Source organism: Phaseolus vulgaris, chromosome 10, assembly GCF_051622355.1.
Source record: "Phaseolus vulgaris cultivar YP4 chromosome 10, ASM5162235v1, whole genome shotgun sequence".
In the NCBI taxonomy this organism is placed as follows: domain Eukaryota; kingdom Viridiplantae; phylum Streptophyta; class Magnoliopsida; order Fabales; family Fabaceae; genus Phaseolus; species Phaseolus vulgaris.
Window position 1 is genome coordinate 9,178,576 of NC_143507.1, and position 20,050 is coordinate 9,198,625.

The 20,050-nt window shown below is 35.5% G+C and overlaps 1 protein-coding gene across 1 annotated transcript; it reads left to right on the forward strand.

Moving 5' to 3' along the window:
- The first annotated feature begins 6,450 nt into the window (after nucleotides 1-6,450).
- On the forward strand, nucleotides 6,451-10,996 carry LOC137819460 (patatin-like protein 1). The gene is made up of 7 exons (XM_068623313.1): nucleotides 6,451-6,671; nucleotides 7,933-8,117; nucleotides 8,500-8,665; nucleotides 9,504-9,650; nucleotides 9,785-10,075; nucleotides 10,454-10,629; nucleotides 10,744-10,996. The coding sequence occupies exons 1-7, from the start codon at nucleotides 6,495-6,497 to the stop codon at nucleotides 10,868-10,870; spliced, it is 1,269 nt and encodes a 422-aa protein (XP_068479414.1). The 5' UTR covers nucleotides 6,451-6,494; the 3' UTR covers nucleotides 10,871-10,996.
- The last annotated feature ends 9,054 nt before the right edge of the window (nucleotides 10,997-20,050 follow it).

Below are 20,050 nucleotides of genomic sequence, written 5' to 3' on the forward strand. Positions count from 1 at the left end.
GCAGGGAGAAATTCAATAGGTGTAATGTAGGAACTTGAGATATTTATAATTTTAATTCTGCAAAGGCCTCCTGAGCCGAGACACTCCATGTAATTTTTTGGTTATGCAACAAATCAGTGAGAGGAGCGGCGTGAGTGGCATAGTGATAAACAAACTTTCTATAAAATCCTGTGAGATCGAGGAAACCCCGCAATTCCGTGAGTGAACGTGGTCGAGGCCAATTGTGTATGGAAATAATTTTTTTTTTAGATAAGATGCTACTCCTTTAGCCGAAATGATATGACCCAAATAAATGACTTGAGAAGTGGCAAAACTGCACTTAGTTAACTTAGCAAAAAATTTCTTAGTGTGTAAAACTTCTAAGATAATTTGTAAGTGCACAATATGTTCCTTCAAATTGGGACTATAAATCAAAATACCATAAAAAAAACCTATGACAAACCGTCATAAATAAGGTCTGAGAAGGCCATTCATGGCTGCCTGAAAAGTGGAGGATGCATTAGTCAAGCCAAAAGGCATGACTAAATATTCATAATGTCCATCAGTGGTTCTAAAAGTTGATTTGTGAGTATCCTGAGGGATGAGTAAAATTTGATGATACCCTGAGTATAAATCTATCTTAGTGAAAACTGTAGTTGAGCCTAGTTCATCGAGCAATTCATCGAAGGTAGGAATGGGGAAGCGGTCATGGATGATGGTTGCATTTAAGGCTCTGTAATCAACACAAAAGCGCCAAGTACCATCTTGTTTTTTGTGAGGAGCACTGGGGAAGAGAAAGAGCTTGTGTTGGGTTTGATGATACCCTCTTGAAGCATTTCAGAGATGATTTGAGTTATAACTTCCTTGTGGGAGTAGGGATAGCGATAGGGTTTAACATTAATGGGTGGGGTATGAGGGAGAAGGGGTATGTGGTGGTCATGTGGTCTAGGTGGTGGTAGACCTCAAGGTTTTTGAAAGATTATTTTGTTTTGTAGGAGAATGGGCTGAATGGGAAAAGGAAGGGAATATAATGGAGATGAAAGGTTTTGTAGGTTAGAGTCCAAGGACATTGGTGGAATTGGGTTGTTGTTAATTGAAAGCAGGTGAAGGGATGCAATGGAGTTGGTGGATAGGTATTGACAAAATTGGTGGTAGGTGGTTGAAGTTGCGGTAGATAGAGTGGCAACTTGTAGGGTGATTTGTTGGTTTTGGTGGGTGAAACCATTCAATAGGTCCGAGAGTGTGCAACCATTCAATACCCAAAACTACATATGCTCCTTGAATAAGTAATAAGTAGAAAGGAACGGTGAATGTAGAAGTTTGAAGAGAGATATCCACCAAGGGACATATACCTTGACATTGTATGAAGGCACCATTGCCTACCATCACTGATAAGAGAGGCTTGGTGTAATGGGTAGGTGGAGGTGGTGAGCAATGCGAGGCTGGAGAATGTTGTGGGAGCTACCTGAATCTATGAGAACAATGGCAGGAAGGTTGTGGATTAGGTCAATGAATTTTAGAGTTTTGGGAGATATGTTGCCCGTGAGGGCTTGGGGTGATAAATGAAAATGGATGGTGTTTGGGCATTTGGTGTTTGCAGGTGCATTGTCTATGGTTTCTAAGGCTGGGTCAGAGGCATCTAAAAGATGTAGAAAACGAGAAGTGGTGCATCTATGCCCCGGGGTAAATTTCTCATCACAGTTGTAACATAAACCTAGGGCACGACATTCTTGCAATTGGTTTGGTGTGAGGCGTTTATTGGGAAAGGGATGATTTATGTGAGGGTTAATAGTGGATTTGTTGCTAGCCAATATGGGGAAGTTGGTGGTAGGATGGGTTGTTTGGGGGGTAAAAAAATGTTGGGGTCTAGGTTTGGAGTCGTGATGTTTGTCCTAAATGAGTTTGGCTAGACCAATGGCTTGAGAGTCTGAATATGGGTAGAGGATAGAGAGTTCTCTGCAAATTTTAGGTTGGAGCCCCAAAATAAAGCAATTAAGTATAATATTAGGGCAGAGTCCAACTATGCAATTACATAATTTCTCAAACCGGGATTGATAATTTGTTACCGTGGTGATTTGCTGGAGTTTGAATAATTTTGCTTGGTGGTTAGTGTAGGTGGACGGTCCAAAACGTAGTTCCAAGGCTCGACAAAGACGTCCAGTCTGTGATAAGGTTGTTTTGATGCAAGCATTTAAACCAGCTGAGAGCCTCTCCCTTCATGTGGAAAGCTACCATAGAAACCCTTTGTTAAGGTGGAATTTGATAAAAAGCAAAATATTGGTCTGCTTGGAAGATCCAATCTAGAGGTTCAGGGCTTTCAAAGAAGGCTGGCTGCAACTTGGGTGGCCGGATACTGGGAGGGGGTTATTAGTGATAGCTTGTTGGTTACCATTGTAATGGGTGTCGCTAGGGGGGTGACCCGTGTTTCCATTGTGGTTTGTGGAGGGGATTTGATTCATGAGAAAAGTGAGGGTGGATTGAATAAAATCATTATGTGCCTCCATGGCTGCTAGGCAGGTGTGATTGTCCTCCATTTGGACCTGAATACATTGCAGACGTTCTTGAATGGACTGTAGAATTTCTTCTACTAAAGACGATGATGTAGTTGATGATGTACATACAACTTGTAAAGACCACAGGGAAGGAATTTACATATGAACATTCAACCCACTATGGTAATAAATTTAGAAACATTTTTCATAATATGAATTTAGAATTTTATGTATTTGTTTTTTATGATTTTCTTTCGATGCAGATTAACTAATGTTTGTTACCTAATTTTTTAACACAAATATGGCTGGCGATTAAACTTCAATCAGACCTCGATCCGGACGAGCCAGTAGAGGACCTACTAGATTCAAGTGTCTCTCATTGAGACGTGCTGCTGGTGAGAAGACACCTATTGACATTGATGTCAACACTGGAGTGGCTTTTGGTCCTAATGCTGAGACATTTAATAGCTATCTTGGAGTTGTTTCTCGTGAGAGACTCTCCATTTTGATTAATTAATGGGATGAAGTGTTAGAGGTCGATCAGATGATGCTCTGGGAGGATGTTCGGGTAAGCTTGCATGATTTTTGTTATCATATAATGCTTTTTAATATTCATTGATCAAATTTAGTTTGATGATATTATTTTGCAGTCAAATTTTGAAATCCCTAATGTGGAACCGCTTCGATCAAAAATCATATCCAATATCAGAATTAAATTCCGTCAGTTTTAGTCAACATTGACGAAGAAATATATTTTTGACAAGTATAATGGCGAAAATCCTTGTTTAAAGTACAAACATACTGATGAAGAGACATGACATCTTTTTGTTCAAAGTCGTGAATGCGAAGCGTGGAAGGTAAGCGAAGTTACTTAACTATTTTTATTTATATAACATTAATAACGTAATATTATTTAATTAACTTTGTTTAATTCATTTATGATAGGATTGTCAGAAGAAAGCTCAAGACATAGCATTAAAGAATGTTACCCAGCACGTACTGTTTCATTTGGGGTATCGAAAGTTTGAGCAATCACTGATGGTGGAAAAGGAGCAATCCAGATAGGGGATTGAGTCTGAGATTGATACAGGGGTCACTTCACCTCTATCACCACCTTGCCGCCACGGAAAATGAAAGATGACCCAAATTAAAAAGTCGGGTGCATTTAGTTTTGAGCAATCACGGATAGTTTCAGAAAAAATTGTAAGTTATTTTTATCCTCTTTTGCATTTATTTTAAAGCATTAATTATATTAAAAACTTATATGATTTTGGTCTCTTGCAGGATTCCTTGGTTGAGCAAAGCTCCCAAGGTATTTGTGTACCTAAAGCAATTGGACGACTTGAGCACTGTGGTCGTGCAGCTGGAAAAAAGGGTTGGAATTAAACTATATTTCGGAGCTGCACCACGACACTCATCCTCTTCCCCCGCCACACAGACCAAAGCAGAAATGACGAATAAGATACGTCCATAATTAATGGAGGAGATGAGAAAGGAGGCCGAACCGATGTAGCTAGAGTTGCGACAGGAGTTTCTATCGTAACAAATTTGTGCTGACCCGGCTAAGGCACTTGTTAGTCCCGCTCCCAAGAGCACAAAGGGGAGTTGTGTGGATCCTACAACATCAGAGGAGGATATCATTGGCCAACCGAGCCAATGTGAGCTACTGGTAGAATTTATGTATTTGTCTGGCTGAGTTATAATTGCATATGTCAATTTAGATGGGAATCAACATTAAACAGAATGTACTAAAAAAAATAACCATCTACAAGGGCGACTATTTACCATACCTGCCTTCTTAGATGCAGCGCAAAGATTTATAAGGGCGACTATGGTAAATAGTTGCCTTCTTATATGCTTCAGAATGGTTTATAAGGATGGTTATGGTAAAAACTGCCCTATTTGTTTGAATGCGTACAACTTATAAGGGCGGCTTTTACCATGGCCGCTCTCTTTGTCTGAATCTAAGAAGGCGGCTAAGTAGTCGCCTTCTTCTCTGTTGGACATAAGACTACATGTACATCAAAGGTGACTAGAAAGTCGTTGTTTTATAATAAAAATAGTCGTCGTTTTTAAGCCTTTATGCACCACTGTTCACACATTTGTGTGTTTTTTTATATAAAAAAACGTATAAATATGGGAGTATTTGAATTATCTCAAGTCTCTTACAAAAAAATACATTTGTGTGTAATATATGATTATTTGTGAAATGAAATTTCTTTAAATAGTGAAGTTTTGATTTACATATCCGAGATAGTGTACAATAATCACACAAACTTTAAGGCTAAGGTCGATGAGCTTGGAAAGTGAACTAATGGTGTATGGACTTAGAAATTGGTTTGGAGGAGGAACTGATATGATTGGAAACTTAACCAGCTAAACATTATGATGCATGTTCTATCAGAAATACAACTAATCAAAGATATTGAAGACTAGTCAAAATGGAGGAATGGTAAATCAACTCTTATTATGTAAGCTTTGCCTATAAATTAATGCATAACACTTACCTAGGAGAGGAAGTTTGTTTTCTTCAATAGTTTTTGGAAAAGAAAATCTCTCCATCAACAAAATTTTGTTTGTGGAGGGTTCTCGTTACCTACCAAAGATCAACCAGAGTATATCAACACATCAAAATCTAAAAGAACATAAAACATGAACAAACCAACAAGCACAAATCTCCAACAAATAGAAGAACTTAAAAGACCCTTCTTTACAACTAACACAACAACCATGTAACCCACTATACCTCAACAAAAAAACCAAAGATAATCATTTTCACTTCACAAAAACTCCTCCTAAAAGTCACTTAATCCAAGAATCAAGACAAAACCTCCAAACAATACTTAAGACCATTATGTAAAACACACACCTTTTTTTACAAAGGAGTTAGTATTATTTTCAAAGATAGATTGATACACTATATAAAGTGCTTTGCACAAGTAGGTGTTGGGACTGGATAATTAATAAACATCCCAAAACCAAATTTTTCTACTTTGTTTGGGATGTGTCTTAAATTATTGTAGTTCCAGTTATAGCTAGGAAGGGAATGTGTCTGCTAGGTAAATGAAGCAACCGTAGTTTGCTCTCTGTAGCCATTTTTGTTGTTGAGCACCACTGTATCGACTTTTCTTTTGCTTTGCTGCAGTAGACTAATTGTGCATGGTAAGTATTTTCTGCTATAGATAAATGAACTTTGTTTGAATCACTTGGTGCCGACAAGTGCATATATCTGAATAGAATAACTAGTACTCTTTTATTTAGGTGAAATGCTTTTGCTATCATATGTTTAAATTATCTTTTGTATAAAAGCATTTGCATGTACATCATGGTCCAAGTCCATCTGTATGAAGTTTAGTGTTTGGGCTAGAATAACTACTACTCTTTCTCCACTCCTAATTAGGGGACCATTCTATAACTTTTCTCTTAACATCCTCTTAAATTATATTTATACTATTATTTTGTTTTAATAAATGTTTGATCATTAATAAAAAAAAAATTAAAAAAAAAATCTGAAATTGTAATTTCTTAAAAATACTTTTTGACTATAAAATAAAATAAAAATTATATAAATTTCATGATAAAATGGCACTTTTACCTCTTTTTTAAGTTATGTTATAACACAGTCAAATCTCTTTTTTATAATTTTAATAAATCACATTCACAGTTTTTTAATTTTTTTATATAGATATTTAAATTAAATAAATTAATTGAATAGCCTTTAATTATTTTAATCCAAAAATTATGTATTCATCTTCTAACTATCCTTTTTAATCTATAAATAATTGTCAAATATATTTCCAAAGAAACAATTAATCTCCATACAAGTGATGCAGAGTTGTTTCAGTTTAACACACACACATATATATATATATATATTGTAGCATTTTCAATGAGTAAAAAAAACGTGGCTATTGTTTTATTGTATTGATATTTCCATTGGTTAGAAATGTCTATAAATACCCTTCTCATTTGCAAAGAAGAACATAAGTTTCTATTCTGCCTTGAAGCATTTAGAACAAAACAATGGCTGCTTTTCTTTTGCTTTTTCTGGTGTTTTCTTCTCAGTTGATTGGTGGAATGAATGCACAGCTTCCATCTTCAGCCTATGAAAACATCATCACCATTCTCAGCATAGATGGAGGTGGCATTAGGGGTCTGGTTCCTGCTGTAGTTCTTCAGCACTTGGAAAAGTCTCTTCAGGTGAATCACTGAACTTTTGGAAGATACTTTCTTTTCTCAAGAATTAATAACTCACAAGACACAAATATATAGGCCTTTATGAGTATATATATATATATATATATATATATATATATATATATATATATATATATATAAGAATTGAAATATCTCTAAAACACTTCCAACATTTGAGACTTCATTTTTGAAAACAATGCCACTTTTATGTAGTCATATATAGGACCATAAAACAGCCAAACAAATAACAGTTCATATAATTTTCTTTCCAAATAACATAGATGTGCTATAGAAATTTGATTTTTAGGTTTCATACACAATATTGATGGGACTCTAGCCACCCATAAACTTGTTTGCATATTTCGTTTTTACAGTAAAAAAAAAATGAATTAATGGAAAACATATTAGAGATACTCAAATTCTGTTAAAAAAAATAATTATAATATATGCATAAATCCCAAAAAACTACATACATCAACAAGAATACAAACTCAATCTCCTGAACTCCTAATTACAACCACTGCATATTGAGACTTATATGCCTCTACACAAAACACCAGCACAAGCACTTTGTCACAACTATATGGGAGCAGTCCAACAGATAGTCCTCTTCCACTAATAGAACTGCTATATTTGCTCCAAAAGAATCCACCAATGCAAATACACTACGAACAAATTATTAAATAACAAGAGAAAAAAAATTAGTCATTATATTAACTAAATTAGATGCTAATTTAGAGAGTAAAAATTATTGGTATCTAAAGTGGTTTTTATTATTAATAAAAATTTATAAAATAATTTCTAAATTGATATCCAAATTAGCTATCTATGTTTTAATTACTAATATTTTATATTCTAAATTGGTATCTAAAAGATTAATAGAGACTAATTTAAAATATAAAATAGTAAGTAGCTAAAATCTTGATAACTAAGAGTTAGATATCAATTTAAAAACTATTTTATAAATTTTTATTAATATTTTTTTTAATTTATAAAATAGTCTTTAGTTTAATTAAATAATAACTAATTATTTTGGTTTCTAACATTAATTTTTATTTAATAATTTGTTGTTGATGAGTTTACTTTCACTTTGAATACTTGTGTGTTTACCAATTAATGTGAAAATTCAACTGGTTACTTTCACTATATGATGATCTGAGTTTTCATGCTTTTCAGACTTTTTTCTGAGTAAGATGTACCTTAACCCTAGAAGAAAGTAGTGCACATAAAAAGTTTTTAACAATTTAGTTTGGTTGCGTTGCAGGCATGGGATAAAAGTGCAACACTGGCAAAGTATTTTGATGTGATAGCAGGGACTAGCACAGGAGGACTCATGACTGCTATGCTAACTACTCCTCACCCAGATGACCCCACTCGTCCTCTCTCCACTGCCACTGAACTCATAGATTTCTATAAAACATATGGCCCTTCTATATTCAATGAAACTAGGTATAATTCTGAATATAGTTACATAAAATTACCATGCAGAATAATTTATTCAATATCAACACTTCACAAAACAGCAGATCTTTCCTTCTGATTCTGAAATGCATGCTTAAGAAAAAGTAAAAACTAAAAAGAAGTAACTATATACAATGCCACTTAATAATGATGCTGTGACAGAAATAGAGAAACATGTTTCAGGTTAATTAGGTGTTTCTGATGTATGGTGAATGTCTCATACTGTCAATTTTTTAGCCAAGACTCATGCACACACATGTAATTTATCTGAGACTTAATCAGGTTATGATATGATTAAATGTTAATTAGAAGCATGGTTAGGGTAAAACTCATTAGAAACATTTGATCAGTTTTGATGGAAAACACGCAGGGGGTGGAATAATGCATTCCCAGGTCCTAAGTATGATGGCAAGTTCTTGCATTACATAGCACGTGACTTATTGCGAAATACAAGAGTCAGCCAAACACTCACAAATGTTGTGATTCCAACCTTTGACGTTAAGAAGCTTCACCCTGTTATATTCTCAAACTTTCAGGTTAGTAGAATATGGTACTGCTATTTTATTTTCACTTCAAAAACTGATGATGTTTGATCATTTGAAAGTGTAGTTAATATAAAATATACCATTATATCAGGGATGTTTTAACTTGTATACCAAAACAAAAAGTATGTATGTTATTTAAGTCCAACACAAACAAAAGTTGGACAACACACCCTTTCCAAAAAAGAAGAAACCCATTCCAATCATACACATAATCATTGATTTCTCTAACCATAGTCCCTAATACACGGCAAAGAACTTTGTTAAAGAGATACACATAAATCTGCAAAAAGATGTGTATTTCATATGTAGATCTTAATTGTAATTGCCTGTCAAAAGACCTCACCAATCTCTCATTGTGACAATTTTCCATGCATTGCTGAAGTACAAGATCTCTTATAACAATCTGCAGAAATACTTTACATATAAATTAAACAATATATAGTTAGCTTAACATTTGAATACATGTGATATATCTTAAACACAAAATTATCTATTAAAAACTTAGCTGATTTTCATGTTCATGTTTTCACATTAATGTCATCTGATATCATATATTTTTAAAGATGATATTGTTTTTCATTGTTCAAATGTTCCAAATATTAATTTATTAAGTCGATAGTTAAAAATATGAGCATTCATAGAATAATTTACTATAAAAATTAGAATTTGAAATATTTCTTTCTTCAGAACATCAAACTTTAAAATTAATTGTAATAAAAATGTATAAAGTTAATAATATTCATGTATTCAAGTGTCTTTCATCCATTTTTATACTATAATTCTTATTTTATCTGCATTTTTCATACAATTTTGGTAATCGGTGATGCAGCTTAAGGAAGTTCCTAGCTTTGATGCGAAACTGTCAGATGTATGCATTGGAACCTCAGCTGCACCAACCTATCTACCACCATATTATTTCCAAAATGATGGCACTGAGTTCAATTTGATTGATGGTGGAGTTGCAGCCACTAATCCGGTAAACTATCTCCATTCCAAACACATGATGAAAAAGGATTGTTTTAAAGATAAAACTAAACACACTATCAATTAATGTGTGGTGTGGTCCCAAATATGCAAACTTTGGAAGTGATAAAGCAAATTTGTTTGCAGGCTATGGCTGCTGTGACAGAAGTGATAAAGCAACAGAAGGAGAAGAATCCTGAAATGACTCCAAAGAATTCAAATGAAAATACCAAAATCCTGTTGCTGTCTATAGGATGTGGAACTGTAAAAACTGTTGGGTATGATGCTGAAGTTGCAGAACAGTTCTCAGCAGCTGTTTGGGCAACTTCAGGGCTTGCAACTGGTGCTTATGATTATGCTTCCAAAGATATGACTGAGTTTTACATTTCCACTGTCTTCCCTGGCCTCCAATCTTCAGACTACTACCTTCGAATTCAGGTCTTCTTCATCTTTGGATTTGTAAAACAGTGATCATTAATTACGGTGCAAAAGGGTGTTTTTGGTACTTGAAGATCATTTGATCAAACGTGGTTTTTCTAGGTTTTTGAAACTGGTTTTGACAGAAAATAGGTGGTTCAGTGTTTGCTTGGAAGAAACTATTAGAATATATATGTCCATGTTGATCATTGGATCTAATCTTTGACTTGGTTTGAACCAGTTATGCATGAGTGAAAAAGGTTAACGAAATCAAAGTGGGGGTTTTATAAATACATCAAAACCATTTATGTAAAAATATAACAATCAAGTTTAACAATTGAAAATGGAAAAAAAGGTATCATTGTGGTATTGAAGTGCATGAGGAATGTTAATGCGCAGGATTATAACTTGGATCCATCCATGGATGCCCTTGACAATGCCACTGCTGTGAACATGGAAAATCTTGTAAAGGTTGGGCAGAAGCTGCTGGAAGAACCAGTTTTGAAGATGAATGTGGCTACTTTTGTCCCAGAGGAAGATGTAGAATGGGGTACAAATGCTAAGGCTCTTGAAAGGTTTGAACACTGTTTGTATTATGTATAAGTTGTTGTAAGTAATTTTTTGTATGATGATGTTCAATTCTGATAAATGAAAACCCTAATAAGATTGTTGTTTTTCTTTTTATGAAGGCTGGCTGAAGTTCTGTACAGAGAGAAAAAGCTTCGTTCTATGAGAAAGAAATCGATGGAAAAAATGGGACGACCATTTATTCAAAATGTTGTTGGGAAATCCAAACAAGTTATTACGAATGCATGATATATAATGTATTAGAATAAATTCCATAAAGGTAGGCTTGCACTATATGTATGTTGTGAGTTCTATGCTTGAAGGAAAATAAACACATCCATCCATGAATAAATCATGGATATGATGTTTTGAGGACATTATGGAATTGTTCCTTAGTTTCTTTAACTCATTTATTTTTCTGTATTTTGTTAATTTCATTCACAATTGGAAGGTAAATAAACACCCTAATAAGCTATAGATGGAAAAGAAATAAAAAAAAAGTAATGAGTTACTAATAATATAAAAAAAATTATTAAATAGAAACAAATTTTAGGATACATTTTAAAATGGAAGCAAATGATTTCTTCATTATATATATGGAAATGTAAGGTGACCATATAAGTTGTTGGTCGTGTTGTTAGATAGAAAAGAAAATAAATAAATTGGAAATAAAATTTATTAGGTAGAAGAAAAATAGAGAAAAAATAATTGTAAAACTATTTTATTCTGAAGAAAAAAAATTAACATAGATCATCATTTTGTATATATAATAAGTAAGGGTGAAGATATGTTAATTTTAAATATAGATTATAATATAGTTTTTTTAATTAACATAGATTATTAACATAGATTTTTTAATTTTAAATATTATTATAATATAGTTTCAAGTGTATATTTTTACTCTGTTACAACGAAAAAATCTTTTCCAATAGGTAATCCTTACAAAGAAGCTAACTAAGTAAAGACAGTAGAGTAAAAACAATGTAATATGTATATTACTTTTTTATAGTTGTTTGTAATAGATTACAACTAGTTATGTCAACTTGTAAATTTGATAATAATTTTTTTCATTAAATAAATTTATCACTATTTGATGAGTTTTGTTAATAAATAGCATGATTAGCACATGATTAACGTAAGCCGACCATAATTAAATACATGCAATTAGTTTAATTGTAAAATAGCATGATTAGCACACCCTATGTACTCCAGCTAGGCTTTCATTCAGCAGGATCAATTCTTTATATCAATTATAGCCAGAATGTGTGTGATCCCTGCCCTGCATCAGCTTCTCCTTTCTGTCATCCAACCCAATTCATCCAGCATTTATTTCTTCCTCTCCTTTGGACTCTTCCTGAGCTCTGACAAAGCTTTTGTTGGACCTACACCTGCATCTGTTTCACCTCCATATATACTGCAAACTAGTAAAACAGCCTGCACATTCTTAAACCTGCCAGACTTAGGCATAACCAAACAACTCCAACTGTGTCTACAGCTTTGTGACCTATTGAAGCACTGAACCCAGGATCCCCTCTTACCCTTATACTAGTTCGCAAGAGTCCATAAAACCCCACCTGTCCTATGCCGCTCTCTTCCTATTTACCTGATGATGTTCATACATAACACCGAGTTAAAAATCCAATCTGCAAAAAGGAGTAATCGAAAATGCTGGACCTATATTTCAGCCATAACCACACTTTAAGTTGGGTCATCTGGAGGATTTCATCTGCATCTACTACTCCATGGTTAAACAAAATAGAGTTTCTCTGGTCCCAAATACACCTTACAATAGCTGCCCATATACCTTTCCACACCAGGTTTTGCTTGCTACTGGCCTGAGAACAATGGAAACTCACAAAATGAATCTTTGGATCATTGTGTTGTACTAACTCGAACCCCAACCATTTGAGACAAAGAGACCAGACGAGTTGAGCATATTTACAATCAATAAATAGATGCTGACACGATTCCTCCTTGACCAGACACAACACACATGCTAGCACTCCTCTTCTACATAGCCCCTCCCTAGTTGGAATTCTATCTATAAGAACTCTCCAGGTTGTTGTCAGCACATTAGGGAATGCTTTAGCTTTCCAAACTAGCTCAAAGGCAGCCTGCTGCGTACCTCTCGTTTGCTTAGCTAAGCATTCGTATGCTGAATTCACCGTGTACTTTTCGTTAGCCTTTTCCCCCCACACTTGGATATCATTTGTTTCTCTCTTCAAAGGAGCCCTTACTATGCATTTCATAAGATTTGCTTCCATCTCAACTTCCTACTAAAATATGTCCCTCCACCATTGAAGCCTCCATCGCCAATCCGAGCCTTCCCACACACCAACATCTTCCACCTTTTGCTCTTGGTTGACCGATAAGGAAAACAGTATTTGGAATGATGTTTTAAGATTTGACTGGCCAACCCACACATCTTCCCAAAATCTAATCTTGTCTCCCTTCCCTAATTTCCACTGTAATTCTTCTTGGAACCACCCGACTCCTCCTCCCTCCCTACAGACCTTAACAATGTCCCTCCACCACCATGATTGATGCTTTATTGGGATGTGAAGACATTCGAGCTCTGCTCCATACTTTGAATGTATCACTTCCTTCCACTTGCCTTTCTCTTGGGAAATAAGCCGCAATCTCCATTTGGCTAAGAGTGCAAAGTTAAACTTTCTGATGTCTTTGAACCTTAGTCCTCCCTCTTCTTTGGGTTTACACAAGTCTACCCAGCTTACCCATTATATCGGTATTTTCTCCTTCCCCCACCCCCAGAGAAAATTCCTTTGGATGCTTATAATACTCTTGTAGACTGACTCCGGTGCCTTGAACACTGACAGGTAGAAGAGGGGGATTGCAGTGAGAATAGACTTAACGACACAACACCTACCCGCCAACGATAAAAACCTCCCCTTCCACACACTTAATCTAGCTTTCAGTTTGTTTAAAACCGGTTCCCAAAACACTTTTTTCCTTGGGTTACTTCCCACTTCTAGACCCAGATATTTGAACGGATGACCCATCTGAGTGCAATTCAGGATCTTTGAGTAGCTAACAAGATTATGATTATGTACGTTGATACCTGCTAATTTTGATTTGTGAAAGTTAATTTTCAAACCTGAGGCTAGCTCAAAACCCCTTAGGATAGTCTTCATGATGGCCACATTCCTCCAGGACTCTTCACAAAGAAGAGTGTATCATCCGCATACTACAGGAAACTCACCTCTACCTTCTTACTTCCAATCTTGACCCCAGACAGGAGATTGGCTTTTAGAGCTTGCCTTACTAATCCAGCAAGGCCTTCAACCACCAAAGTAAACAGGAATGGAGCTAGTGGGTCTCCCTGTTTCAACCCTCTTGACGGCCTGAATTCCTCCGTAGGGCTCCCATTTACGAGGACTGAAACTATGGCTGATTTCATACATCCTTTCATTCATTTTATCCAGGTGCTATGGAAACCCAACCTACCAAGCATGTCGTACATAAAATCCCACCTAATTGAGTCATATGCTTTTTCAAAATCAACCTTTAAACATAACCCACTTTTCCTTTTCCTCCTAAGTTCCTCTACCACCTCATTCGCCAAAAGCACACTGTCCACCAGGCCCCTATCTTTTATAAATGCCGATTGGCTTTCGTCTATAATAGACAATAGCACTTTCTTTAGTCTCGCTGCTAGTACTTTAGATATAACCTTGTAAATGGCTCCCACTAATAAGATGGGTTTTAACTTATCAAGCTTGCAGGGGTCCCTTACTTTGGGTAGAAGTGCAATAAATGATGCGTTGCATCCCTTAGGAATATAACCTGTTTGATGGAAATCCTCCAATGCTGCTACAAAATCTGCTTTAAGATAATTCCAACTTTTCTTAATAAAGTTGAAATTGAATCCATCTGGACCAGGGCTTTTTGAGCCTTCACATTGCCACACAACTTCCTTAATTTCTTCCTTAGAAAAGGCTTCTATCAGCCATAGGCTTACTCCTGTTGAGAGGGTTTCGAACTCAAACTCATCAAGTCTAACCCCAAACTCTTTTGTTGCTTTAAATCTAGCTTTAAAGAGCTTTCTAGTAGAGCGCATACGAGCATTACAATTGGTAATGTCCCCATCTGAAATAGATACAGACGGTAGACCTTAACCGGGCATCATGTTTCTCCTCACCTGAGACAATTTCTCACTTAATCTCATGGACTGCCTTGGATGAGTGCTTGGCTCCACCAACTCACTAAGACCTTTCATTTTGCGTTGCCGTGAAGGGGTATTTCATGTCCTTCCCACTTCTACATCCAGTGAATACGCCTTGCAGTTTCAACCCACCTTGATCCCTTATGACTATAGGGGGCCCTGTTTCTCGATTAGAATTACAGTTATGCAGCCCATTGATATCATCGTATCCTTCTGCGTCACACATAGGTAACACCAGGCCTCCAACGTGGTTGCCACCTTCATCCTCCTCTAAGGGACTCATCTTTGTGATAGATTCCGCACCAATCATTTGTGTCTATTGCAATCCAGAACCTTCCTCCATACTGAAATGGACCACGCGTTCCCCTTCCTGGCCTTAAGGCGCAATGGGCTCACTCTTTGAACCCCTACATTCTATATCCACCACCAACTTGGGCAGCTCATCATGCACAAAGTGGTAATTTTGTGAAACAATATATACTTGTTCAACCTGGTTAAACAGAGCAACCACCGCAGTCCCCTTCTGGCCTTGAATCTCCTCTTTGGTGATTGACAGAGATTCTTTATTCTGACCCTCAGTTCTTTTGGTATCAGATACCCTAGAATATAACCCTTTTGTCGTATTCGCACTTAAGGCCTCACTTCCCTCCATCACCTCTGGTCGTCGGACTACCCCTCCACCCGTAGCCTCTGCCTCTCCGCTTGACTCGGATTGAGCAGTTTCCTCTACATATGTCTCTGAGGAGGAGATGCTATCGGAGGAATCAAAGTAGTTCTGGTAGCACATGCAACGATCTCTAAGGCTTGAAGGGTGTTCTTCATGTCAGGGTAAAACTCAAAAAATACACAGTTGTCACGAGCAAACCGAGAAACACTTAAGAGATTCTTGGAAATAGAGGGAACATGCAGCAAGTTGGTTAAAGAGAATGTATTATGTGTAGATAAGTCAGTGTAAGTGGCAGTACCAATGGAATGAATGGGTAACTTTGAACCATTACCTATAGAGACTTTTTCAGAACCTGTGTAGGGTGTTTTAGTTGAGAGATTAGTGCTTTGAGCAGTGAGGTGATGAGAGGCACCACTATCAGGGTACCACAAAGGATCATGTTGATTACCAGGCATGCCAAGGATCGATGGTTCATCATCATCACTAATAGAGGAGAAATGAGATGTGTTAGCAGAGACTTGGGATGAAGAAGATGGGTCAAACCTGTGCCAACAGTGCAGAGCGGAATGCCCATATTTCCCGCAGATTTGACATTGCACTCTTGTTGTGGAGGTAGTGGGAGGTGTCTTGTGATAGTTCTTGAAGGGTGGAAAACGTTGTTTGGAATAGAAGCGTTGTTTACTATTACCAGAAGTAGCATGAGACGGAAACTGCTTTGTGCGAGAGGAATAAGATTGATGAATGTTGGCGGGAGCAGCAGAAACATTGGCCTGCATAAGATGATCAACAGAGTGTTTGGCTTTCTCAATACGACTCTCTTGAGCCAGAAGAAGCGCTTCTATATCATCCACCGTATAGGGATCAAGGCGAGATGTAACGGAAGTGACGAAAGGGTCGTATTCATCGGACAACCCATCAAGAATAGCTTCAATATGATCCTCTGTGGAGATTGAGCATCCAACTGCAGCAAGATTGTCGACGGTTTTCTTGATATCAAGGAGAAAGGTGGAAATAAACCTATCTTTCTCGGGGTTACGTAGATGTTGTTTGTGTTTCTTGATCTGTGCTCTGGTTTGAGAGGCATAGTGGGTTTGAAGTTTGCTCCATACCTGATGTGATGAATCCAAGCCCACCATTTGTGTGAGAATGCTAGCTGTCATGGAAGCCAATAACCATGCAAGAACAGACTGATCCTGACGCTCATATGTAAGATATTTGGGGTTGACGGACTTAGGAGAGGCATCATCAGCAGCAATGAGGCGTGACGGCATGCAAGACCCATCCAAGAAAGGTAGAAGATCCATGCTCCTTAAGGTTGCAGTGACTTGTTGCCGCCAAATCAAGAAATTATCAGCATCGAGTTTTATCGGAATAGGAGTGTGAAAAATATAGGGCACAGCAGGCTCTGTTTTGGAAGAAAAATTTGCAGAAAGAGATGATGATGAAGTCATGATGCTCTGAATACCATATAGAATAAGAGAGAGAGAGAGTATTGGAGAGAGAAGAGAGAGAGGGAAGAGAGAGAAAGATAAAAGTGAGTGTGTTATTATGAGAGCAAGAGATGGGTATATATAACCCTGAGTTACGTAATTACAGAGTGAAAGAGTAATATCATAACTGATGGACTAACATCTTCAATAAAAATGCTCAGAGTTTGACCGCTAATCCTCATACTTGAAGGGGGATCAAAGGGTATGTCTCTAAGGGATTTTGAAGGTCGTTCAAGTTTTTTGTGAAGGTGATTTTGGAGTTGTGCATAACAGTTTTTTGCAATTCGAAGATGGCATATGCTTCTTTCTTTTTTACTAATTTTTCAAATGAGTTTCAAGAGAAGGATTTATGGAGGGTATTTCAGCATTGGAAAAGGGTTCTAGACGTCTTCATCTCTAAAAAGTTAAACTTCGGGTTTGTCAAATTTCATGGAATAAGGGATGAATACGCTTTGGAAAGACAACTCGACTTATTTGGATCGGTACATGGAAGTTGTAGGCAAACAAACCCAAATACAGAAGGCAAGAGAAGTCAATGCACAGTGTATCCAATCTTAAAGAAAGCATTTCCAAATAACTTATTTATTTATAGTATATAAACATGAAAACGTGTACAGCGTATCTTCTAAACTTTTTTAAAGCTCTATTTTTCCGATGACACATTGGATTTTAATAACTAGTGATCAATATATCCTTGTTATAATATATTTTAAATTATTATAAATTATATATCTGATACGTTCAGATTATATTTTGAAACATAATTTTAGATTACATAGTTTAAAATAAATTTATATAATAAATAAATATCTCATATTATATATTCTAGAATATAATTTTAAATTAATTGTAAAAAAATACTAGAGAGATACATTAGTGTGTGTTTTTATCTTATGGGGAGTGTAACAAGAAAACCTCCAAAAGTGTACTTTAAAAAACATCGTGTTTTGGAATCATAAATGGGACTCAAAAAAATCCAAAAAACATTTTCATGTTAGTTTTCTTCACACCATTCACTTCTAATTAACTACTAATTTCATGTTATTAGTTATTTATTAGATACATATTAATCGTGTCAAAATATTAAATTGATATATTATTAACTGTATTTAATTTTAATCTTATCCTTAAAAATAGGAAACTACAAACTAAATTACCTGATTAAGAACGTCATAAATGTATAAGGCATGTCTTCAATGCTGCAAAAGTAATTTTGTTTACAAACAACTTATTGTTTTATAAACTTTTCATTTAAATTTAATTAATATGCATAATAATATTTATTAATATAAATTAATTTTTTATAAAAATGCTTTTATGTTATGCATCACTATGCAACTTGACATTTCAGTTACGTTGACACCTCAAGTAACAACCATCAATCTGTCATCACATGAAAAAAATATTATTAAAAAAAGAAAAAAAATACAAAAATATGGGAGATTAGGTCAAAACCCATATGTTAACAAAAACGATATATAGGTGTACACTATACCTATTCATAAAGAATTCTAAGAAGAGACTAAATGGAAGCCTATTATACCAATAAAATGATTTTCTATAAATAAATCCTAAATTAATTTATCAGCACACGCATTCTCTTCAAGAAAAATATGAGTAAACATAAACTTGATTTTCCCACAGTAATTAACACAAGTATTCCATTGATTTTGAAGCATCCAAGGAACATTTGTCCTTGTAAACGCATCACAAACCAAAGAAGAATCACATTCCAACCAGACATTAGTAAGCCCCATCTTTTGAGCTTCCTCCATAGCATGTATAACCGGATAAACTCAGCAACTAGAGCAGATTCCTAAAAATAAATACTGAATAGATTTCTTGTACTTTTCACAAAGCGTACACATAGAACAAATATATAAACCTTTATTCTGAATATTGAATATGTCGATCTGTAGGTAGCCGCCCTTGAAAAACACTTTCTAGAGTACTAGAGTTTTGGAATGCGGAATAGATGAAGACCAATTGAATTTACCCCAACCACAGGGAAATCCTGGTTCCAAGAAAAAAGTCTTAGCCGATTTAAGAGTGAAACAACCAGACTCATCTAGAATCCAATTAGGAATATCATGTTTCGCCCTGGTCATGATATGACTAAAAAGATAAGGCATTTATTGTAAAGACAATGCAATATTCCAATCACAACCTGTCCAAAACTGAGAAACTGTATCCGAAATGCTAGAACCATCATATATCCCTGCAATATGTGTCAAAGAAGTAGTAGAACACCTTTTATCATATTTCAGAAATTAATAAAAGAACTTGTACCAACAGTACAAGACGTATAATCAAGTATAGTAGAATAAAACTGCTTAATTCTAAGCCAAAGAGATGATGATCTATAAACCATTCTAAGCTCGTATTTTGATTTAAGAACCTTGACTTTCAAGAGCAAAGACTAAGGCCTATTTCTATAAGCAAAGTTTCAAGCAAGCTTAAGAAGATAAGCATTATTTTCATGATGAATGTTAATAATCTTCAAACCGCCATTCTCAAAAGGAGAACAAAGCGTAAACCAATTAACAGTAGATATGTCTTTTCTCATAATATCTCTAATCTAAATAAAATTTCAACACCACTGCTCAACTTGCTTAAGAAGAGAAACAGGCCATTTACAAAAATTAAAACTATAAGCTAGAAGTCCTGTAATCATCGTATTGACCAATTGAATCTGACCCATCATGCTAAGAGATTTACCTTTCCAAGAATCTAGCTTCAGTTTGACTTTATTAGCCAAAGGTTGAAGAAACTGACCCTTTGGAGCACCAACAAAGATAAAAACTCCTAAATAAGTGAAAGGCAAACAACCATGACTACAAGAAAGAATACGTTGAATTTTGGTGACAAATCTTGCAAAATTATCCATGGTGAAAAAACTACTCTTAGATTATTAACATATTGACCTAAAAAATCATCATATGTTTTAAGAAAAATACTCAAATTCCTAAGAGACTTATTATTCGCCCTACAGAAAACAAAAATGTCATTCGTATATAGAATATGAGAGGGAGTGAGAAAACCTGACGGGCTAGTCATATGTAGATTTTTCTTACCATTCACAAGCTTAG

Bases quoted from the DNA above. Each gene is read 5' to 3' on its own strand.
- LOC137819460 (XM_068623313.1), top strand. From the start codon at position 6,495: ATGGCTGCTTTTCTTTTGCTTTTTCTGGTGTTTTCTTCTCAGTTGATT. The intron at 9,651-9,784 runs GTAAACTATCTC...ATTTGTTTGCAG, and splicing joins GAGTTGCAGCCACTAATCCG to GCTATGGCTGCTGTGACAGA. The intron at 10,076-10,453 runs GTCTTCTTCATC...GTTAATGCGCAG, and splicing joins ACTACTACCTTCGAATTCAG to GATTATAACTTGGATCCATC.